The sequence below is a fragment of the Siniperca chuatsi genome, linkage group LG14 (genome assembly GCF_020085105.1).
Source record: "Siniperca chuatsi isolate FFG_IHB_CAS linkage group LG14, ASM2008510v1, whole genome shotgun sequence".
Lineage (NCBI taxonomy): Eukaryota > Metazoa > Chordata > Actinopteri > Centrarchiformes > Sinipercidae > Siniperca > Siniperca chuatsi.
Genome location: NC_058055.1, coordinates 10518818 through 10543157, shown reverse-complemented (window position 1 = coordinate 10543157; position 24340 = coordinate 10518818). Strand labels below are relative to the sequence as shown.

Here is a 24340-nt window from a genome sequence, read left to right as displayed (position 1 = left end):
ATATATATATATATCTATATATCTATATCTATATATATCTATAGATATATCTATATCTATAGATATAGATATACATATATCTATATCTATATATATCTATATCTATATATATCTATATCTATATATCTATATCTATATCTATATATCTATATCTATATCTATCTATATATATCTATATCTATCTATATATATATCTATATATATATCTATATATATCTATATAGATATCTATATCTATCTATATCTATCTATCTATATATCTATATCTATATCTATCTATATATATCTATATCTATCTATATATATATATATCTATCTATATCTATATCTATCTATCTATATCTATATCTATCTATCTATATCTATATATCTATCTATATCTATATATCTATATATATATATATATATATATCTATATCTATATATCTATCTATATATATATATATCTATATATATATCTATATATATATCTATATATATATATATATATATATCTATATATATATATCTATATATATATATCTATCTATATATATATATCTATATATATATATATATCTATATATCTATCTATATATCTATATATCTATATATATATCTATATCTATATATATATATTATTAAAAATCTCTAATATTTAATCCTACTTCTTTAACTAACCTCTTTAGATTGAATTATGTGCCCCTTTAGCAGTAATATATTAATTGATAGTAACAGTGAGTGTATAAAGCATGTTTACAAGCCATGCACAGTATGTGCTTGATCCTATCCCCGCCACAGTTTCCCTTGGTCAACGAGCTTCAGTATGAATCCCAACATCTGACTTATCAGTAAATAGTGGTAATCCTTTAGTGGTGAAAATGTATTCAATGGAAGCACTATGTTTTTACCATCTTTCTACTAAACTTTCATAACTATACATAACTATAGAGGTTCCAAACATCTAAAAGTTTAAAAAGTTAAACAGCTACATGGTCAATAAAAACAAACATACAGTAACAGTTTAGCCAGTTTTAATAGTTTTAAAACACTTGGTTTGGAAAAAAGTACAAAAGTGATCCTGGACGCCACAGTATGAAACCAGCCCAATAATGCAGGGTGATAAGTGTGTTCCTTTTAAAAAGCATCTTCTACAGACATGTTAATTTCAACTGGCCTTACCATACACATACTGTACTCACTAAAACAGATACAAGCAATAGTTTAAATACAATGGCTGACCCCAGTAATACATTTACAAGTGATTCTTAAAAAACTAATTAAAAGGGAGGGAAAAAAGAAGTCTGACCACAATGCCAACCGGTGTCTGGCAGTAAAATCATGCAGTATTACAATCGTTCCACTAAAGAGAAACAGAAAAGCACTACAGCTGTCACACAGTGAGAAAGAGGGCAGCCAAGAGGCGTCTCTCTATCAGACAGCCTTTCAAAGTGTTCATTGGTTGATTTATGAATTGTTACTGAGAGTTCTCTACTGTTGAGCAGCAGCTCAGTGGTCACCCTTCCCACGTTTGCATACATTGTAAAGTTGCGCAGGGTCTCCATTACTTCCAGGAGAACTTGTCGTCCACAATCGCATCAATTTAGAAAAATATAACTAATTGCTATTGAAGTAAACCCCAAAATGTGGGATATTCTCTTAGTATGTTGTGAGGAAATAAAAAAGCTAAGAAATACAGTTGAATAAATAAATTGCATGACATCCATAAAAATTAAGTGGATACACTGAGTCGACAGAATGCCATCCACATATGCACACCATGCTTTTTGTTTTGGCCCGGCAGTGTTAAAAATGAGGGCTCCATCCTCCACTCTATCCAAAGTCACATCCTATGATCCAGTGGAAAAGTCGCCATAAAATATCTAAAATATGTTGACATTTAGAGAAAGGTTTCTTTGATTCAACAACTGATTTCCATGTACAACATGGTCTCTGGCTTTACCAATTAAGAAGTAATCGATGTTGATGGCAATGAGGAAACACAGGAGGGAGACTTTCACAGTGTAAAAACAATGAAGCCACTCTGTGTTGTTACCCGCTGGCTGGCCTATTGTTAGGGCAGCAGCAGTGAACTTCCTGTCCGGTCAAACTTTTTTCCTTTAGAGAGGGCAGCCACTTGTTTCATCAACTCCCTGTTCTTGGCCTGGGGAAACAAATGATTAACTGTGTTAGAAACTATATGCATAGTTCAGAACTTTTTAAACACCGTAGTGGAATCATAATGCACAGTTACTTTGCAATTTGCCTGTAATCTTGATTGTCATTTTAATGGCAGCAAACACACTAGCTGGCTTACAGCTTCAAATCATTTACTTTTATCACTTAGAGTACTCATCATTCATCCGACGCTACAAGCTAAATGGGTTTTGCCCAACATGGGCTACCTTCAGCTGCTTAGGCTGTACTGATGAAAACCCATTTGGTGTATCAAACACTGGAAGCACTGCAGCCAAAGTCACACTTAAAAATAACCATTATAAAATTCAACACCACAGAGTTTGACAGGAAATGACTCAACTGCCATTGTATCCATAACAACAGACTGCACTAATATATAATATATAATATTATATATATATATAATATTATATATATATATATATATATATATATATATATATATATATATATATATATATATATATATATATATATATATATATATATATATATATATATATATATATATATATATATATATATATATATATATATATATATATATATATATATATATATATATATATATATATATATATATATATATATATATATATATAATATATATATATATATTTATCACATTTGAGCCCATCCTCACCTGCTTTTTCTATATATATATAATATTATATATATATATATATATATATATATATATATATATATATATATAATATTATATATATATATATATATATATATATATATATATATATATATATATATATATATATATATATATATAATATTATATATATATATATATATATATATATATATATATATATATATATATATATATAATATTATATATATATATATATATATATATATATATATATATATATATATATATTATATATATATATATAATATTATATATATATATATATATATATATATATATATATTAATAACCACATATAGCCTATGCTTAAGCTACCCCATTAAGCAGATCAGCTGATTAGAAAAAATATAAATTTATTACATTTATTTAAATACTAGTCATAGTGATGTAACTGCAGAATATACCAGTGAATTTAAAAAACAAACAAACAAAAAGGCAGACAGCCCAGCGGATGTTGATCAGTGACAGTGGCAAATCACCATAGTGTAGCACTTTGCTTCATGTTTGGTAGGCGTAGCAATCCGGCTCCTACCTTTTTTAAATTTAGGTTCTTCTTAGGAGAGTTCGTTCTGTAGGTAAGTTTTAATCCTCAGTTTTGCGATACAAATAAAGACTCACATTTTTATAATATTCTAATAACAGTTATATGTAAAGTGCTTTGTAATTTGTTTTGAAAAGTGCTATATAAATAAAGGTATTATTATTATTTTAAATGATTTTTTATGTTCACGCCTAAGTTAAAACATGCTTTCAATGGGCGGTAAATAGTGTAACTGAATAAGTGTTTTTTCCTTTAGCAAATCGGGCACAAGAAGCTATTATAATAATTAGAATAAACCCATCCTTTTGAAACATGATGTTGCGATGGTAGAGGGCTCAGGTCGATGACTGTCAGCCATTGGCGATAATGTCACGTGTGCATATGTAGTTTCTTACCTGCTGTTGCTCCATAGACTCTTTGTGCGATTTCTCCATTTGGTTCATCTTCACTCTCATATTGGACTCCTGGTACTGAAAGTCTGCTTTGAGCTCTGTGAGCTAGAGGGAAATTGAATTATCAATGCGTCAAACAAATACAAGCAACCAACAGTGATGCAGCTTTGACTCATTAGCGCTGGAGGTCAGGTGAGGCTGATAACCCACCTTTCGGTCCTTCTCTAGAATGGTTTGATCCCTTTGCTGCAGAAGTCTCTTCAGTGACATCACTTCCTCTTTCAGCTGGCTGATGAGAATGAAGTTGTCTGTTCCTCCAGAATCCATTGACTGGGTGATGGAACTGCTGATGGGAGAGAGGAAAGAGCATGAGGTCAGTACTGAGACGGGTAGTTAACAAGTGGAAGAAAAATGTATGTAAAGCACTTAACGCTTTCCCAAACAATTACAAAAGTTATCATACCTGTCCCCGTTGGATGGCTTCATCTCCAGTTTTGGTTTCTTCTTTGGAGTCTCCTTCTGGATTGAAGACGATTTATGGCTGGAAAGAAAACCAAATGGCAATGTACAATTTGGGCCTAAAAACTCAATCAATACATTGTTTTCGGATGAAAATTATGCATTATGTTCAAATGAGCAGGAAAGTTTTACCTCTGCTTCCACAGTCCCTGCTCCTGCTCAGGACTCAAGCTACCACTCAGTCTGCCAAAGATAAGTCAGCTGTGAGTGGGCTGGATCCAATTTTCTACTTTTCATTACAATACAATAACACAGAAACAGACACAAATCTTTTCACTAGTCTGTGTTAAACAGTCTGAGTGGCATGTGGACTGCGAGAGGGAGAAGTAACACAGCAGACGACATACTTGTGATGAGAGCTGCTGTGTCTGTGTTGGTGGTGGTGGTGATGATGGTGAGGTCTGGAGTGGTGGTCTTTCTCGTTCAGGGATGAGGAGTTGGAGGAACCGAAGCCCTTCCTCTGCTCCTTGGTCTTCTGCAGGACACGGCGGTAGGACAGAGTACAGAGCCAGCACAGCAGTTTCCCATCCACCTGTAAGACAGATAGGAGACAGTAGTTCATAAGACTCGCTGTTACACATTCACTGTCAAATTAGACAGCATGTGTGTAATGTTTATACCTTTCTCCTGCCCTCCTCCTTGCGGTCAAAGGCGCATTGCTGTTTGCACTGCTCACAGGTCTGTGGAGGTCCATATTTCTTCTCTGAGTTAGTACAACGCTGGCACTTTGTCCCGATAAAAGCTGCAATGATGTTACAGTACTGGCAGGGTTTGGGCTGTAAAGACAGACAAAAGACAATGTTAAAAGTTCAAAGTGTATTTACACATGATGTGACACCAGGTGCAACTTGAATGAGTAAATAAAACTGGAGCTAAAAGTGCTCCAGGAAAAGCTTGTTACTCACTGTTCCAAACTGTTTAACATTCTGGGCACATTTCTTGCAGATTGTATTGGTTTTACTGTAAAGAACAAACAGGGGTTTACATCCAAAACACATGACATAACGTGCAAAGAAATCCACTGCATTAGCATAAGTAAAAGCTGAAATTAATCACAAGGTGCACATATCTCACCTTTCCTGCTGAAACTCAGATCTGCAGTATGTGCACTTCACTATTGGATGTGCGATGCGACACTCCTGTGGTGACAAAACAAAGAAATGTCAGTGTTCTCATGAGTGTCTGTTGGCAGAGGCTGACGAATAAATTGGACCCATCAAAAACAAGACTGCCTCATAAGTTGTTGTGTATGTCAGCACAACTAGATGTTTGCTGTGTAAAACCTCTTGGCTACAACATCTGTGGAAGTACTAACACCTGACTGTTTGGGTGTATACAAGAAGTAAAGACGACAGACTGCTTTTGTTCAGCCAACCAAACACATTATCGCGGAGGGGCTGGGCAGTGTGGGAAAAATAAGCACAATTAACCAGAACCATTGTTGGATAACTGTGACTTTAGCTGGCATTTTCTAATATGTCTAAATCCTTGATAGACCTTGTGCTTTAATGTTCCTGTGCAAAGAATAGTTATCTGAATATTCAAGGGGAAACTTCTCTAAACTGGATGTTTACAGAGTGATAACACTGTCCTTTTTGAAAAAAAGGAAACAAAACAAAAAAAGAATCAGTGCAGACTGACAGTGAAGTAGAGAAAGGTGGGAACAGAGGGCTTGTTAGAGGATCATGGCTCCAATATTGCCTTCCTCCATTACAACACTTTTCTATTACAGAACAAATGTCTGATCCGCAGCTGTACACTGCAATTCTACATTTGAAGCTCTACAAGAGCAACAAGTTGGCAAGTATGTACATTCACGGTAATTCTTCAAAGTACAAATGTCTTATAATATTAATATTCAGCAGTTAGGATGTGGTATGGATGTGTTGTTACTCTTTAATAGACAGCATGGTCGTAAGGCATGATCCAAACAAGGTTACAGTTACGTTATTAGCGTGTCTAGGTTGGAAAGACAAAAGCTTGTTACATAACCTGAGCCTGTCTAACGTGCTGCTCGCCGTAACATCATCACACCGACTCGGCAGTAACACTTCCACACTCTTTTATCCCGGGATTGTTTGTGTCTTGTTTGCTGTCATTCTCGATCACACATACACACACACACACACACACAAAAATACCTTGCACAGCTGCTGGCCCTGCGACAGCTCCTCGAAGGGGTACCGCTGGTTACACTTCGTACAGGCGTACAGAGCCGACGTTGCCATTCTCGCCAACTAATGTCACTGAGTTAGAAGAGGTTAGCAGAGTCCAGCTGCAAACTGAGCGGATTGACGGCACTATTTCCTTTCTAGCCGCGTGCTAACTGAGAACTAAGAATACACACACTGTGTTGGCATCCAGCGTTAGCTAACGTTAGCTAGCTCGGCTAGGTAGGGCAACACAGAAATAGCTTAGCTGGAGGGAGCAGGCGAAGAACAATAAACTCCAAATATATGTGATCTTTCACTGCTCATACGTTATCCAGCCAGACTAACTCGAGATCGATCGTTAGTTATGCCGCCACATAAGCAACCCGTTAAAGTAGATCTGACTATTTATATTAAGTTTCCACTGTTCTCGCCAAGAAAGGTATTTTCCTGTTTTCCTTCTCTCTTTTTGTATCAACGCCGTCGTCGTCGTCATGTAACCGGAAGTGGCCGACGGCTCGAGAAGAAGAAAGGAAACCTATCGCGACACAACATCCGTCCGCGGGATTCACATTTTGAAATGCGCAGAGCCAATCATATGTCTGGATTCATCCAACACAGCTCCACATGCATAATCATGACATTAACTTGCGCAGTTTTTAACTTGTTTGATCACTAAAGTAACGAATACAACAACTGAAAGTTTAGTCATGCAAGCACTGGACACTAATGTTATTATTCCATCCTGTTTGCCTTGTGAAGATCATTTTATGTGTAATTATTGAGTCATTAATGTCAGCTTACATGTTTTCAAATGGAAACCATCCCTGTCCTTTGGAGTCTGCTAACTCCCTATTTTCTATTAATGTTTATAAATTGTTATGATGGAACCCAGTTTGCATAGGTGGCATAGTAATCAGCCACGCTGCAGGAGCTGCAGGAGTGTCAGTAAGGTCCCGGGGGGCCTATAGATTGTCAGGAGCTCTGAAAGTCACAAGATAGTCCCAAGTATACATTTGAGGCATCTCTCAAATTCTACAGTATGTAGCCATATATGTAAAAATGATCATTAATGAAAGGACTCCAGTCCCTGAAACAAACAATCAGTGAGACTCTGTGTGCTGTTACACATTCTGTATATGATGGATACCTGTACTTATGATTCACATTTTGTTTTAAGGGTATAAGTAGAATTATATTTATAATTTGTCTATGTATGGCGGCGCTTTTGTAAATATCAGTTTGGCCTTTCCCAAAATGTTAAAAGAATGTACAATATCTGATATACAGTAGCAATGGTCGTTTGCAACTCAGTGCTTATTCCAACTGATTAAACCTCAGGTATGACATTTGTGTGACATTTCAATCAACATTTTGAGATTGGAGGATTGAGTAATTTCTATTAGGCCCTTTTGTTTTCTGTAATGTATCCAGTGAGGGGGTCCTGGTTAACCTGGTTTCAGGCCTAATTCTGTGCAGCAGCTACATTAAATCTCATTCTGTTATTTAAAAACAAAAGACTTTTATGATGAAAATCAGCTTTAACTATTTGGTGTGATATCAGAAGCTGTGGTGGTAAAATAAGGGGTGGGTAAACCTTACTTTACCTCAGCTACTGTGATGGATGGAAAGATCAGTTTCTAGCTCAAAAACCAGTCTTGAATCAAATACAGTCAATATGGATTTTATTATAGATCAATGTTTGGAATATGTCAGAATAAAAAAACTGGCTAATGGAGAATCAATTTGTTTAAACTTAAAGACAAATCACATACGTGAATGATCAGTATGTTTCTCAACTGATTATAACTAAAACTATCTGTCAGTTTTAAAGTGTATTTACAGAAGTTACTGATGAAAACAACCCTTAAACAGCATAAGAAAACATTTAAATCTAGTTGTGGAGTGTTTGTCCTGTATTAAAAGATCGGTCAACTGTACCCGATGCTGGATCTTTTAAGGGCCGATATCAATATTGATATTTGAGAAAAATTGGATAATGATATATCAGCTGATATAAATTTTCTTCACACAACCCAGAACATAATGAAACATTTTTGATAGTTATGACTTGTACGTTAGGGTTAGTTACCCTAGTACAACACTTTTGATAATCCTTTTTTTTTTTTTTTGCACTGAGCAGGACATTTTACAGTTGAAAAATAAACTTGTCACTACTCTCTGGTGGACAAATTGTAGAATGGTGACACTGTTTCCGAACACATCTTTGGCATTTCTGTACTTAAGTTTCTTGTCAGTTATCGGCTGACTTATTTACTAACACAAAAATAAGAGCCCAAACGTTCCCAAAATGTTGACTATATAGTATCAGCACTTTTAATTAATTAAATATTTGTATACATTTTGACATTTGACAGTACAGGTTGCTGTTTTCTGCAGTATATCAATTTCCCAAAACAAGTTTTGAGCAATGAAGTGGATACAGCATTGCACCGTCACTTTATACATGTGGAAAAATGGTCATGCTCTAATAGCTGTACATTTTTAAAGGGAGAGTAATTCAATATAAGTGGCAATATAAATTAACTTTAAGTAGGCATAAATTAAAAACAAAAGTCAAGAGAATAATACGTCTGTTAATAGGTAAAGGATGCCTTAAAGCCAATTCATGGCTACTCATCTAATATTTAGGTATGAGAGTGAAACAGCTTGAATATGACCATGCTAATGTTTTCAGAGCCATTGCAATCTAATGTTACCCCACGGCACAGTCACACTGTAAATTTCAGACCTTTAAATCACTTTCATATTTCTTCATTTATAAAAAAGGCACTCATTTTCTTATATATTATGCCAAGACCATAACAAGAGATAATTAATGCTAATGTCATTGGGGTTCTGCTACCATTTGAAACACTAATAGCTAAAACCAAGAAATAGACTGGAGGGTGTTGTGTTCACACCACACTAATGTAACAAACCATACTGAATCCTTGAAGTTGAGTCCTGTGTTTATTGGAAGTATTCACATGCGCAGTGGAAAGCCTAACTAACACTGTATTTACCATTTAACCTTGGCAATTAAAACCTATGCACACTTTTCTCTCGTTATTCTCAGTCATTCAGAGAAAGGCACAGATATTCAATGAGATTCATTTAACTAAAAAAAAAACAAACACTCAAAGCAAATTATTAGTTGTTACGCATCTACTGCCTATAAAAAAAATATTAGCTGATACTAGCTTTAAAAAGCGTCTGAAAGAAATGTCCACACATAAACATTTTGAGTAAATGACTTAACTGGGCCAAATAAACTCTTGCATATTCTGTGTGGCTTATTAATATTGCATGGGAACATCTCTAATGAATTTCTGACATTTGTGAGCCATAAATACAAGTCTGGACTAAAGCTTAATAAATAATGTTAACTTGTTAGAAAAATGAAACTTACAAAACTTAAATCACTCAATGAGAGGAATGCAATTATGTATTCATAAAAATTAAAAATAAACTGTTTTTTGGTCACAACAATCTAAAATCACTGGCTGGTGAAGACAACCTGCCAACGTTTTTTAATGCACTCTATGACTTTTTTTTTTTTTTTACTATTATAAGAAGCTAACATTATAGCCCTTTAGCTACATTTTTGAATATTTAACAACTCCCGAGCCATTTAGTTGGTTTTAGTACTACAGTTTTGAGCTCAATTTTATTTTTTGCAGCAATGTACATCTTCACAATTGCTTCAGCGGTGTTGCTTTCAAATCAATATCTAATAAACAATTGCCGTGTAGAGGATTCAAGTGAGTGTTCCTATGAAGTGTATAAGAAATACAAATTTTACCCACGTAATAGTATAGTGTACTTAAAAATAAAAAAATCAACACTGATTGTAGGTAGGTCAATATGCTAAAGAGTACTCGCTATTCAGGTTACATGTCCTCTCAACTGTGGAGGAAGAGTACAATATGGCTGTAGTAAAGCGGTCTGAGACAGACTCCCTTCTGTTGCAAGCAGACTCTACATGACCTGTGAGATGCAAATACAGTAATCTGCCTAATCAGACTTTTGGTGGTAGTGTAATAACACGGTTTGTCACCCAAAGAGGCAATTTGGCACACAGGTCCTTTGTGGCGCCAGGCGTTGCCTACTGATTACTACTGTATGGCACCTTCTCACAGGTAGGACTCAGCTTCTGCGACTGCCATGAGGGTCAAGTTGTGTCAAACAAAGGTCTGCACTGGAGTGATGGAGCGTGTGGGAGAGCCCGCCCGTTCAGAGGAAGAGGAGGCTGAGCGATTGGTCACCTCTCGCTGTAACTCGTCCACTCTCTTCTGCAGCTCAGCGCGTTTCGCCAACAGCTCCTTGTAGCGCTGATGAACAGGTTCCTGGCAAAAAACAAAACAAAAAAGTTAAATGGAGCATGTATGGAGTGCAAACAATTTCCTTTGAAAAGGTCAGGTCTTAAACAAGAGACAGGCTTCTTGACATACCTGAGGTCTCATGCGAGGGTTCCAGCGGATGTAGTAGCCAACCCAAAGCTCCAGGTGACGTAAGCTGACTACAGGGAACAGCACATGGTTGGAATAGTTCACATACAAAGGATTGGTAAACTCCTCCAGCTGGCTGTTTATATAAGACCACAACGACACTGTCCTCTTGGGAATCTCCTGTAAAGTAAAAGGTGCAATTGTCATGACACTGAATGCACAACAAACCTCCATACCAGTAACAGACTTTCTACTCCACACTCTTTCCAATATTTTACTTTAAAACGTCTCATTTTGCAACAGCAACCGCAATCGTAAAATGCTCTTACTTCCTTCAGCCTCTGCTGTTCGCTGTTACACAAGAATGTCCCAAACAGGCAGCTGTACAGGTGGTCCAAGATGGTTACCAGGAAGTATTCGTTGAACTCAAAGGCTGCAGGAAACTTAAATAAAAACAGCTTCATTAGTGTCCTAGAAAGACACATTTGATTCTGAAGAATTTTTCCACATATCAGTACCACTTATTGCTCACCTGGCGAGTCAACTGCCAGACACAGTCAACGAACTGAATAAAAACAGGTGAACGGTCTGCGTCTGTGTGGTTCTTATCACCATGACCGATACGCTTAAAGAAATGAAGAAAGACGAAACGACATTCAGTGATGCAACTGGAGAGGCCAACACACCAATGTGGTTTCCAAAATGTCGAAAATTTATGAATATTTGTTTACCAGCTGGAAGCGGTGACCAAAGCTCAGCCACTCTTTCTCAAGCAGCACCTCGAAGCCACGAATGGTGCGGTAGTAACCATCCAGCATGAGCATGGCCAAGGAGGTGAGCTGACCTGTGCGGTCCCAACCATCGCTACAGTGCACCACCACCGATGTTTTCCCAGACTCCACCTTGTCGGCAATCCGCAGTGCTCCTGCCAGGATCAACTACAAACACACACACAAGCAACTTGATCAAGAGGCTGGGAATAGGCTCATCTTGATTGATTGATTATTCTTTTTTTTTTACCTCATTCCTCTCCTAGTTCACAGTGATGCATCATTATGCTCACCTTGATGTGCTCAAGCCAATGAGTGGACTCCAGATTGGAGAGCCAGTGGGAGTCCTCGATGTTGGGGTAGACCACATCCTTCAGCTTGCGGAGTGACTCTCTCATCACATGGATGTTGTGAATATCCAAGAACACCAGCTCAGCATTTTGATACGCATCCTCACTTTCATAACCACCCCCTTTCATCTGAAGAAAAAAAACACAACAAGTGGAGACAGAATGCGTAGTACAATGGTTCATTCACTGATGGTGCTGTACTACAACTGACCCTAACCTCTGACCACTATGTACAGGGGTAATGACAAGAAATTACTTAAATACTATATTAATATAGTTTTCCTTTTTAAATATTGCTTTTTTAAAAATCTGTTAAACCTTGTTGGCGGCAGCGTTGACGCTGGGCCTGGCATCAAAAATGAAGAGTTTGTGGGACTGAGCATTAGCATCCATGATCGCCTGGAGGTATTTCTCATCCTCTTTGCTGCGCTTCCCGTTTACCCCAACCATGGGCTGACTGCAGCGTGTCACTGTCGCCTGGCTCTCTGGATGGATCCATGACAACACCTACATGCAGAGTACAACAGAATATTACCACAGACAGTCCAACAAACCAGGTGCACAGGAGAGGATAATTAGACTCATTCTGCAGAATGGTCACTCACAGGTATCCTTCCCTTTGCTCGGAAGCCAGCTACTCTCTTCAGCTCTTCGTCTGGTATGTTGACAGGCACTGCCAGAGTTGATGGGTAGGTGTCACAAACCTCGTAGTGATCGTTTACTTTTGTTATCCTCCAGCTTTCATTAGGTATACCCTTTAAAAACACACACACACACACACACACACACACACACACACACAAGCAACTGATGTAATAAGTTTCTTTAACATTAAGCCAAGCAGTCGGACCGTGTCATTTTTAAATACCTGTCTTTTGTATTCTGAGACAGCGTCATACACCTTCCATCCATTTTCAGGAAAGACTTGCCCATATTCAAAGGCAAAGATTTGCTATGGAGAGTGGGAGAGAAATTCATCACTTGGTAGACAGTGCAGAGCTATGGAGAGCCACTTCATTCAAAAACCCACCCAAACTCTATACCACCTATCCAGTTACCAGACACCACCTATCCAGTCATCCTGCGTCACCACCCAGTGGACATCGGGCGCGACCCAGTCTACAGCGCAGAGCAATCCAATTGGACATCATGCACCACCCAGCTGGATAGTGCCGGTATTGGGAGTCTAGTTAGTCTTCAGGCCTTTCTGCCAAACTACTTGGTTAGGTTTAGGAAAAGATCATGGTTTGGCTTAAAATAGACCCTTTCACAACGTCAACCACGTGTTAGAAAGCCACATGGTTAACGTTGTGAAAGGGTCTATTTTAACCTAACCAAGTAGTTTTGTTGCCTAAATCTAACCAAATTGCGACTAAAAATAAAAAAACCCTGTAAAATATTAAGTCAGCTAAAATAAGTCAAAATTTGCCTCACACAGGACACAAACCTTGGTCTCCTGGGTGAAAGTCCTATGACTTCCTAAAGCCTTTCTGGCAGAAAGGCCTGAAGACTAACTTCTCCCAATACTGGCGCTATCCAGCTGGATGGTGCGCAATGTCAAGCTGGGTCGCTCTGCGCTGTTGACTGGGTGACGGCACAGGATGACTGGATAGGTGGTGTACAGTTTGGGTGGGGTTTTGAACTAAATGGCTCTACATTCAGAGCTACAGTGTCAGATGGCTGAGAGTTACTCACCAGCCCGTTGGAAACGGGAAACGCAAATTTCATCAGCACTTCGAAAATGGACTTCCTGAGTGTGTCCTCCATTTGTTTGTGTGCAAATCGTAAATTTCGCACATCCTGCACAAAGGCAGAGCGGCAGGTCATGGTCAAAGTCAGGGGTCAACAGCTGTACGTGAACATGATTTCATAGCAGTAAAGCCACTACGGTAACATTATGCTATTGTGGACATTGATCTTGTTTATAGGCTCATTCTTTCTTAATGTTTTCTGACAGTGTTGTTTACACAGTTGGGATGAGAGGAGGTTCATCCTCTGTGCTTTAGCCTGTGCACTGTATAACTGTCATCTACTGTGCTATCTGTAGGTTCTTGCATCTGTAACCTGTAAACATCTGAACTGCCATATAAAACAAGTGTAGTTATTCCAGACCACTTCCACGTCTTACTCACCTTGCAAACAAGCCCATAGGACACATCACCACGGCTTGATGCACTCCCAATCTTTTCCACACGACTCACCACCCCAAGGGGCAGGTCCAGCACAAATGGTGGCTCCTGGAAACCAACTACACGTTAACAAAAACAAAATGATTCTTCAAAATATTTACAGTGCTTTTTAAAAATTCCCTAAGCATACCCTGTCTATGCATTTGAAGAAAAGTCTGTAGTTGGTAACTGTCACTGTTCCCCTCAGTGCTCCAGTGAACGGACAGAAGTAGGTGACATCTTGGGCTATAGAATAAAACAAAAAAAGAAAACTTAGCAAAGCAACTTTGCCTTTAATGCAAGCAAGCTATTTTTATTAGAGCTGTGATTGCAGCAAAAACAGAGCCTACCCATGTCTTGCACAGTTTCATTTGGAAGTAACTGTGGCTCCTCTTTGTCTGAATCTCTAAGCACCTGCTGGAAACAATGGATACAAATTAGATCTGAATGTGGAGCAGCCTCTTCACCTGAACCCATGAAACCTGCTAAGGTAATCATCATAAAGCATTATTCAAAGACACGTGTTGGGTAGTATGTAATTCATGATATGGCATACCTTGGCAAGAGTTTTGGGCTTAACCTGAAGGGTGCAGAAAAGAGGATAGTCATGCTTCAGTCATTATCATTAGTCATTAATGATGCAGCAGGATCTCAGCAAACGATGTGCAGACTACTAACCCTGAGCTCTGGGGAGAGCTCTGCAGAGGTAGACACAGAGTCAGAGGACATCGCAGACGGTGGCTTGGCCTGGGCAGACCGGTCAGAGCGAGATGTGGAAGTACTGGCGAGAGATAATATGACAAACTTCTGTCTGAGAAGGGAGTAACCGCAGCCATGTCTCATCCCATTTCACTTGTGCTGAAACCATCATTTGACTAAATAATTAGCCAACTAACAAAAAAAAAAAAGAATCAAATGAACAACTACTTATTTATACTTTATTTCATTTTATATTTTTCTAAACTGAGTAGCAACTTTAGAATTTTTAGCTGTTAGACTGAGTAAGTATGATATGCTGCAGAATAGTGCTTAATTATGTAACGTTAAGCCATTTATTAAGCAACAATGCCAAGCACTCTCTGGTTCCAGCTTCTCAAATATGAGGATCTGCAGCTTTTCTCTGTTTTATAACTTTGTAATATTTAAGAGTTTTTGACTGTTGCTTGGGCAAATCAAGTAACTTGAAGGAATCGCCTTGGGCTCTAGCAAATTGTGATGGGCATATTTTCATTATTTTCTGATGTTTTGTAGCCCAAACGATTAATTGATTGACCGAAAACACAATGAACACCTTAGTCGACAATGTAGCAACTTTAGGGGGTTTAGCTGTTGGTCAGGCTGTGTATGCAAATACATGACATTACTCTGGACTCTGATAACTTCTGATGGACACAATTATTCACATCTCACAGCATAAACAATTCGTCGAGTTTTTTTATTTAAAGGGACAACAGCCGATAATGACAGCAGCCATTAAATGGTGTCCTAACTAACTGTCAACAACAGTGGTCGTTTCGTGACAGTGTGTTCACCAGATTAGCTACACTGTTTAGGGTTTAACAGTCACTTCTGAAAGGCTACAAAAAGTGCATTAGGACTAGACATGTTAACCTTTTGTCAGTTTAAAAACTTTTAGCTAGCTTAAAGAGCGATGTGTTGTGGTGGGTTTAGCTACCTGGACAATGAATCAACACTCGGCTGTCGGGAAGAGGAGCGTTTCGAGCCCAAACTGTCGATGCTCCCGCTCTTCTCCATGTTCTCCTGCTCAAAATGTTTGGAGAACCGGCGGTGTGAACCCCGAGTATGCGATGGAGATCCGTGTATCCACTGAAGAATGTCTTTAAATGCCCCCTCGGAGTACAGTATGTCCACACACACAAAAGGAAGCTGCCATCTTTTCCCAGCAGCCTCCCAATCCCTGTCACAAACACAGTCTGTGGTCACAGGGAGGCGTTTGTTGGTAGTGGCGCCCCCTGTCGGCTGCCTCGAGTGTCGACTTGTCGCATGCTGCCTTCACTGCCCTTTGTACGTTTTGACATGACCATTTTGCTCTGAAACAGCGGTTCCAGGCACTGTTTTGGTGGTGGATATTTTAAAAGGAAATCCACCGTTTGCTATGCACTAAAAGCGGACTATATCACAGTGTCATATTTCGAATTATTTTGATTAAAACATCATACATTACTTTGTGCATCTTTGCGCATTCTCCATGTTCCCTGCCCCATAAATGCCACATCTCTGTAAATTCATTGTTTAGTTATATTTATCTACTTGCTGTTGGAATTCTTACAAAAGACCGCACGCACTGCAATATGCGTCATTCTGCGCTTACTCTTAAACATTTATATCTCATAATTTAAGTGAATTGTTATAAATCATATTAATGTTCGAATATAGGCTACAGGTATTTATTATACTATTACATCAGGTTAATCAGGTGTTAATTACATAAGCACAATGGATATTGGACAATAGGTCTATACTGTGTATGGGTAGATGGAGTAAGAAAAGAGAAGTTGTTCTTAAAATTGTACATACTTGTGTGGGGAAATGTACCAAATTCCCTAAAACAATGTGTTGAATTTGTTCACACAATTCTGGATACTTAAACATAATTATTCTTAGCATATCATTGAATCAAATAATCTATTATTTGTAATTGCGGCAAATAATCCTCATGCACTTCCAAAAAAAAAAAAAAAAACCCATACAGCATATGAACAATAATAAAAAATAATGCAGCTAAAGCAACAGGATTTTAGTGAGATTGTGATTATTGATATGATTCCTCTTGCTACTTTTTTGTTGTTGCTTTGCCTGCTTGTCTTACTGCTTGTGTATGCTACTCTTGTTCTGTTGTGTTTTGCCAGGCCGCCATTGTAAATAAGAATTTGTTCTTAATGACTTGCATGGTTAAATAAATACATTTAAAAAAGGAAATAAAGAGACAGGACAAAACACTTCACATGACATTAAATAAACTAAAATTTTGATTCTGCAGTTTTTGATTTATATCCTATTCAAGTCCTTTAATTTTCCAAGGTTCATAAAAGTATGTAACCCATTGTGTGTGTGCAAGATCTTGCTCAATGAGTACTGTGCAATAAAGAAATTCAGTACGCAGACAAGATACAATTAAGGGAAAGGTTGAATAAATAGAAAGCTGTGAACAGATCATTCTCCACAACGACAGCCATGTTTCTCAGAGAAATTTCTTCGAGTCATTTTAAACACAAGTTTTTTTTTATTGAAATTAATTAAAAAAAACCTACAGAAAGACTCAGATGTTGAATTTCATTAAACAATTTCATCCAACTTTTCATAAGCTTTATTCAAAGGATGTAACTCACAAACTCATTTATATACAACATTTTACATGTTGACTGTACAAATGCTAATGCATTTGAATACAGAATGTATTTGAATGCCATCTACCATTCTTGGGACAGAGAACAACAGGAGGGTGGAGGCCAAAGAAATGAGAATTTAAAAAACAAACAACAAAACAAGACACTCCAAGTTCTTTACTTTACATATTTCTCCATAAATTTCTTGTGGAACTCAGAGCGCAGCGTGTCATTGACAAAGCGTTTCTCCTTCCGTGCTTCGTCCACTCCTTTGGCACAGTTCTTGAACACAACATCATCATCCCACCTAGAAAGATATTAACAAATTAAATGTTGACCATTAGCGGAAAGTGAAGAGAACCTTTTTCTTCAAAATACAATACTCGTGTGCGTTTGTGAGATACCTTCTCTTGACCCTGAATGTATTCTGAGTCTGGCTCGTCTGTTGTTGTTGTTGTTGTTGTTGTTGTTGCTGCCCTGCCAAATTAATCAATGGATTGCCACTCAAGATATTCTCCATGCGAATCCTCTCCTCCTCTGCCTTTTGCTCCCGCTCCTAAGATGGGAAAAGAAACAAATTCATTAAACACAAAGAGGAAACATTTGCTCTCTCAAATGTAACCCATGTCTTAATTTGCTGACAGCAGGTACAAACACGTCAGTCTGAAATGATACTTTACTTTGCGTTCTTGCTCTTCAGCCCGCTCCTTCTTGATCTTCTCCAGTTCCGCCAGAAGAGCTGCAGTGTCATCGTCATCACTGTCCTCCTCAGAGTCCTCGTCCTCCTCATCCTTTAAAACAACCAAGTATCATTGGTGAGGGAGCTTAATGAGCGCTAATCACCACTAAGTCTTGCAGTGCAAGCACTTACATCAGTGAGAGGGTCGTCAGCATCAAGGTTGGCTGCTGGGATCTGATCCAGTCTGGGCCTCTTTGAAGATGATGAAGAAGATGATGATGATGATGTGGTGTGCTCTGGAAAATTTGGGTCAATGCACTATTTTAAGAGGTTGTTTTCATGGGTATAAAACTTTAGATAAAATAAGGGATTTGGTCAGAAATATACACATAAAGTCTAATATCTGCAGAAAGACCAACCTCTTGGTCCCCTTTCTCTGGTCTTCTCACGTGCAGCTACACGCTCCCTCTCCTCCAGCTCCCTGCGGAAGTCACGGGCACGCACCTCTTCTGGGGCATCCTGTGTAGGTTGCCTGAGGATGGAGAAAATTTTGAGGAAAAAAAACAACAATTAAATATATATTGCTTTCAGCATATATCCACCTTCAGAGTCATACTGGATGTAAATCAGTGCCTGGCCAACCAGCCAGCAGTGCACTCAGCAACACTCCATTCATGTTTGATCTGCTGACCTGTACTTGATCTTGGTGTGACCCGGAAGATCTCGACTGGAATACTGCTTGGACAGGGCACTCAAATCACCCCCTTCTCCTTTACCCCTCCCTCCTCTCGCCGGCTCAAATGTTGGTCTTGCAGCTGTAGTCATCTTTGATGGCTCTGCTGTGGCAACACATGAAAGGTGGACAAATGTGAGCTGAAAACCAAGTTATGTTCAGAACAGTACACACACCAAGACCTGAGAACAATTACACAGGGTGGGAAAGCTAGAAGCAGGCAGCTCCTGACACAAATATCAAGTCAATTTGCCAATTATGAAGCAGAAGTCCCCGCCTTTCAATCGAACAACATCTTTTATACTACCCAAATGTTTTAACCCAACAGTGATTAAGGAAACTCAGCAGGCTCTGTTGCCAACTACCTAAAAATCAACCATGCACAATTTGTCTGCAGGGGGAAGGGTAAAATGCCTTATAATTTACAGATAATATCGCGGTATAGTAATGTAATTGAATAGAGCATCAACATTTATGATCCCATCATTACAGTTGAGAGACACAGGGATAATGAGTTATGCTAAATCACTAATTTCCCAACTGAGGCGTGAATTTACATTATTTTTTTCATTCGTCAAACATTAAAGGACAGAAGAACATTCACTAACAAGCTAACGTTAAGCAACATATTCAATCTGTCAGTAAGAGTTTTGGCTGATCAGATTAAAAACGTTAACAACCAGCTTATTGTTTTCATGTCTTTGTGAGAAGTATACCCTCTATTATTAGTTGTATTATTAGTTGTAATTATAAGTTGTTTTCTAGTTATTGATAAAGTACAAAACACAAGCTAGCCGGATAGCCACACAAAGCTAATAAGTTGCTAGCAGGCTAACCTCTAACAACGCGTCCTGTGCAATACTATTTCAGCTCTGCGGCCGACTGTGTATGGTCAAAAAAGAAATACTTCGTTAGATGTATTGAAATAAAACTACATTTCAAATTGTGGGCATTTTAGAAATGATCTGTAGAGCAACAACACTTACCAAAGCAGCTACCACACGACAAAATAGAAGACCCGACGGACGCGAAGGAGTGACGTCACTTCCCGTAGAAACCTGGAGAAGATGCGTTCAAAAACAATCGGAAATTAGATGAAAACTATAACTATAACTCGACCTACTAACTAAATTAATATAATTTATTTAGATATAGCTAAAATATTATTTTTTAAGTATTAATTAGACACATCTATATTAGAGCGACGGCCCTCGTGTCCCATAACGGAGTAGTGTGTTAAGTTTGTTGTTTTACTGCTTCCGGTTTCTCCTTCCGCGCTGCTTGTCACAATATATATTTGTCTAATACTCAAAGCATGTGTTGCTGTGATCAGGGTATACAAATCTTGCTAAACAAATATTCTACACTTTCTAAATTTTATCAGGTGCTCTACCTTTGCTAGCGAGAACAACGAAAGTGCCTCGATAACAATGTGCAGTGTTGTAGTGAGGAAGGTAGGGGGCAGATAGCATCAGATGATGAATCAAAACTCAACCTTCCTTTAATGTTATCACAACCAACTCTCTACTTAGTGGCTGCCTATGATTACGGTTCATGGAGGTATAATCAGTATCTACATGTCTGGAGAGTTCCCTTTAATCATACAGCCAGTGAGTTTAAAGCTGGTCGTTTGGCATTGTTAGTTTAGTTGAACATACAGTACTTTGGTTGTACAGTTTATCATTTCATTGTGATATGTAATACATGATTGTAGCAGGATTTAGTCATTTGGATGCCTTGAAAGTCACAAATCATGTTTTGGCAGCATTGTAACCCTAATTGCCAGATTGTATTATGGTTACATTTCTACATAATGTGCAAGTTATGCAATGCAGATGCAGGACACATGAGTAATACAGTGAGTTGGATAGGGGCCAGGGGCAAAGTAAGCCACACTTCCAATGACTGTAATAGGCACAGACTTAAATTGTTTTTAATTATTGCATTTTCAGGCCAGTGTAGACATCTCAAGATGAGGCCTCATAATATCGTTATGACCGGTTTTCAAAACTAACATGTAAATAAATGCCAAACTAAAATGGCCACAGGAAAACAAGGCTGTAAAGCTTTCAGCTTAAACTTTATTGTCCCCAAGGGGAAATTTGTCTTGCAGTCAGGTGAAACAGAGCACACATACTTGAACATAAGATACATAAATCATAATGACATACATTAAAAGACATAAAAAACAAAGCACACACTGTGCAACATTTAATGTTTATATTTTTATTCTGCTGTGTAGTCACAATACTTGCAAGACAAACTTAAATTTGATGGTAAAATAAACGTTTTGTTTTACAAGTTTGTTTTATATAGCATGCATTTTAATGATGCAAAAACGCAGTTACAGTAAGTTCAAATTGTGCCCTCCTGTTTCTCTGCAACAATTTTCATTGCGCAGTACACCTATTCCCATTTCACCATGTCTGTTCTGTATGTGAGTGTGTCACTTTGACAATCTCTGTCTTGTTTTGACACCGTGCCGTAGCAATCATTACTGAAGATGTTGGCTGAGGCTCAAGGAAGCAAACCAGCGGACGAGGTTCTGTTGGATTCCACACAGCATTCAAATATTTTGTGTTTAAAAGGTCTTATTTTTCTTTGTCAAGTGCAAATGCTCCCATAGGAGACAAAACCCCAGAAAAGTGAAGACACAATGCAGAATTTCTGCTAACAACAAAACTATTTACAGTGTGACTGTGGTTTCTTGCAAGCTATACTATGACCTCTTTATTTGATGTGATCTTATTCATAATATATACACCTGTGTTTGTGTGTGTGTGTGTGTGTGTGTTTGTGTGTGTGTGTGTATGATAAATAAAATAAAATAATAAATAAAAAATTAATACAATTATTTTTAATCAAATTTAAATGTAAAATTATTTACAAAAAAAAAGACTGAGGTTGAATGTGTCGGTTTCACTGGAGAAGATGAACATTTCACTTGATCAGGTCTTGAAGATAATATCTCTCTTGATTCCTAGCATCCAATCAACTGGAATAGCATGTTTTTCTCTAGAAGAGTGGAACAACACTAAAATGTTTCTTATGCAATGTCTTCAGCGAATGAGCTGCAGGGTTTCATTTCTGGCCACATTTATAGTGTGGTAAGTATGTAGTTAAAGGCTAAAGTCAGTGGGGGGAAAAAAACACCACAAAGTACTCAGTTGTAGGGTTGGCTCTTTTTTTCATTTGGTTCTCAAAAAAAGAGTGACTGTGAAAATCTGGCTGTAACATTTCACACTTGTAGAAACACAACACTGTAAATCAATATCTACCCACACCATGATTGTCATGAAAAGCAACCCATCTACCCACTCGATCAACCTGCATAGCAGCATCCAGGTGCGGCACTTCAGACTAACAGGGGGTGGAATGTGAAATGACAGGGGGTGGGGGCTCGGGTTGAAGTATATCTACCAGCCTGCCTGCGTGAGACAGAGATCCAGAGGAAGCTTGACACCACTCTGCTTTGACAGCGCCGACACAGCTGACCAGAACAGGTGAGAACACAATATGGTGCAAGATTGGACTTCACACTAGTTCTGATTTCATGTTCATTAACTATGCAGGGTAAGGGCTCATTACAAAGTCAGAATTGCTTTCATTTTCTATGCATAATGAATTTGACCTGGTTAATTGGTGCTGGCACATCTCCAGTGAGACTCATCATACGAGATTAAAACACTAAGCGCAGGTCAAAATGTTAACAGGAGATCAAAGAGAACACAGACACGTTGCACAGTATGATGGGACATGACACTGGGCGAGTTACAATTCTGAGCAAAAGAGAGGATAGTGAATATGGAGTCTATGTGGAACAACATTATTACATAATTCTGTCAGGATGATATTTTTACACAGGGTTTATTTTAACATAAATGTGGTGAGCACTGAGAAGAGCATAAAAACGGTTACCTAAATGTGTCATTTCAATGTTTATCTATGCTCCATATTCTGATTCAACAGTACATAGTTGTCCAGAATGGGACTGTAACAAAAGCTAAATGCTTAAATGTCACTTTTACATTCTGAGTGAGTTGTTACTGTGCAGAATACAGTATTGTGGGTTTTGTGTGAGATGCTGGATCATAAACAGGTCTGAAGTCACTGGTGAGAATATGGAAAGAAAGACATATGGAAAGCAGATGCAGTGTATCACAGTTCTGTTATTACTGTTTTATTTGTTTTATTGAATACATTTTTTTCATCTTTAAATAATTTCATCAGGTTGAACATCTGAGAAAATATCAGCATCATGTCAAAAGGTAAGTCACACTTGATTCCAATATTTCATCCTTTTCTAAGATTAAATATGGTATGCAAGTATTCTTGGTACCCAGTACTGACTGAACGTGTGTGTTGTAGATGTTGACAGACACCAGGTGTTTCAAACCACCAGGGTGCGGACTGCACTGAAAAATGATTTCAGTTGGATCCAGAAATCACAACAGAAAAAGGAAGAGCAAGACAAACCAGGGTATTCTCAGCGACTCAGATGCAACATCAAAAATGAAGTGTTAATTTAAAGCAATAATTCAATGAATCACATGAAATTGTTACAAACTTGCTTTCCTGTATTTTGCTGATGTGCTATGGTGTAGCAAGACAATTGTTACTGTATATTCAGGTCCTCTTTAGTTTTTCTATGTGTCCTACATCACAAGCACTGCATTTTTGAGACAGAAATGGTGCAACAAATATGCTGCAAATTCACAAAAAACATCTTCTTCTGTCTTACAGCACCGACCATGTTGTGGAGACCAGACCTGTTCCAGTCAGACAGAATTCACACGTTATGTCCACAGCTAAGAAATTTGAGTAAGTGCTACAGTATAAATACTGGAAGATGTGAATGATGCTATTTAAAAAAGGACAAAAAGTTATTGAGCTGCTTTTACACCGCTATTCTTCAGCACAGCAAAAACAAACACAAATTAGGCTTTGAGTAAATGGACACCAAGACTCTCAACACAATACACAGTAAATGTTAGTGAGAAGCAGACTGCTCAACACAGCATCGACCTTTCAAAGTACGTAAGTATTGCGGCAAGAAGTTTCGATGCCTCGCTTTACAACCAACAACCACTTTGAAAGAGACCTCGTTACGTCACACTCAGAAGAAAAACAGAGCCGTAGACTCTGTTTAAAAGTGTTTTTCATAAAACAAGATTTATTGAACAAAATAACAATAATGAAAGAAGTAAAACCACTTGTATTCTGATTCATCATGGTCTTAGATTTAATCCACCCATACAAATGCAATGCAATGCCAACAGATGTTGCCATTTTTGACTGTATCAAATGCCTCGAAACAGTGAACCATTTTCAACACAGGTACTTCATAGTGATGCATTGTGCTTCAGAAAGCTTTTTGTGCGTTTCACCCATC

General features: G+C 37.9%; 3 protein-coding genes across 10 annotated transcripts; all 3 read right to left on the bottom strand.

The window, feature by feature from the left end:
* Window positions 1-996: 996 nt before the first annotated feature.
* On the bottom strand, window positions 997-6999 carry fam76b (family with sequence similarity 76 member B). Of its 3 annotated transcripts, none has more exons than XM_044223701.1 (10): window positions 6442-6999; window positions 5375-5439; window positions 5206-5260; window positions 4921-5076; window positions 4648-4832; window positions 4433-4483; window positions 4245-4322; window positions 3992-4124; window positions 3785-3886; window positions 997-2143 (listed from the first exon to the last, which is right to left on the bottom strand). In XM_044223701.1, exons 1-10 carry the CDS (start codon window positions 6526-6528, stop codon window positions 2054-2056), a joined length of 1002 nt encoding a protein of 333 aa, XP_044079636.1. In that variant the 5' UTR covers window positions 6529-6999; the 3' UTR covers window positions 997-2053. The 3 variants fall into 3 exon arrangements, with proteins under 3 accessions (XP_044079636.1, XP_044079635.1, XP_044079637.1); XM_044223700.1 differs by having other exon boundaries at window positions 3992-4127; window positions 6442-6997; XM_044223702.1 differs by lacking the exon at window positions 4433-4483 and having other exon boundaries at window positions 3992-4127.
* A 1765-nt stretch (window positions 7000-8764) lies between these two features.
* Window positions 8765-16193, bottom strand: mtmr2 (myotubularin related protein 2). 4 transcript variants are annotated; one of them, XM_044223698.1, is made up of 16 exons: window positions 15865-16193; window positions 14868-14970; window positions 14746-14769; window positions 14540-14606; window positions 14341-14435; window positions 14154-14258; window positions 13717-13821; window positions 12890-12973; window positions 12627-12776; window positions 12340-12528; window positions 11965-12147; window positions 11633-11839; window positions 11434-11526; window positions 11231-11344; window positions 10905-11081; window positions 8765-10799 (listed from the first exon to the last, which is right to left on the bottom strand). In XM_044223698.1, the coding sequence occupies exons 1-16, from the start codon at window positions 15942-15944 to the stop codon at window positions 10635-10637; spliced, it is 1941 nt and encodes a 646-aa protein (XP_044079633.1). In that variant the 5' UTR covers window positions 15945-16193; the 3' UTR covers window positions 8765-10634. The 4 variants fall into 4 exon arrangements, with proteins under 4 accessions (XP_044079633.1, XP_044079634.1, XP_044079631.1 ...); XM_044223699.1 differs by having other exon boundaries at window positions 11965-12150; window positions 14868-15080; window positions 15865-16192; XM_044223696.1 differs by having other exon boundaries at window positions 11965-12150; window positions 15865-16192.
* Window positions 16194-17410: 1217 nt separating this feature from the next.
* On the bottom strand, window positions 17411-20021 carry cwc15 (CWC15 spliceosome associated protein homolog). Of its 3 annotated transcripts, none has more exons than XM_044223692.1 (7): window positions 19935-20021; window positions 18907-19054; window positions 18635-18747; window positions 18408-18511; window positions 18217-18327; window positions 17941-18092; window positions 17411-17843 (listed from the first exon to the last, which is right to left on the bottom strand). In XM_044223692.1, exons 2-7 carry the CDS (start codon window positions 19038-19040, stop codon window positions 17714-17716), a joined length of 744 nt encoding a protein of 247 aa, XP_044079627.1. In that variant the 5' UTR covers window positions 19041-19054; window positions 19935-20021; the 3' UTR covers window positions 17411-17713. The 3 variants fall into 3 exon arrangements, with proteins under 3 accessions (XP_044079627.1, XP_044079628.1, XP_044079629.1); XM_044223693.1 differs by having other exon boundaries at window positions 18907-19051; window positions 19935-20003; XM_044223694.1 differs by lacking the exon at window positions 19935-20021 and adding an exon at window positions 19785-19802.
* Between the last annotated feature and the right edge of the window lie 4319 nt (window positions 20022-24340).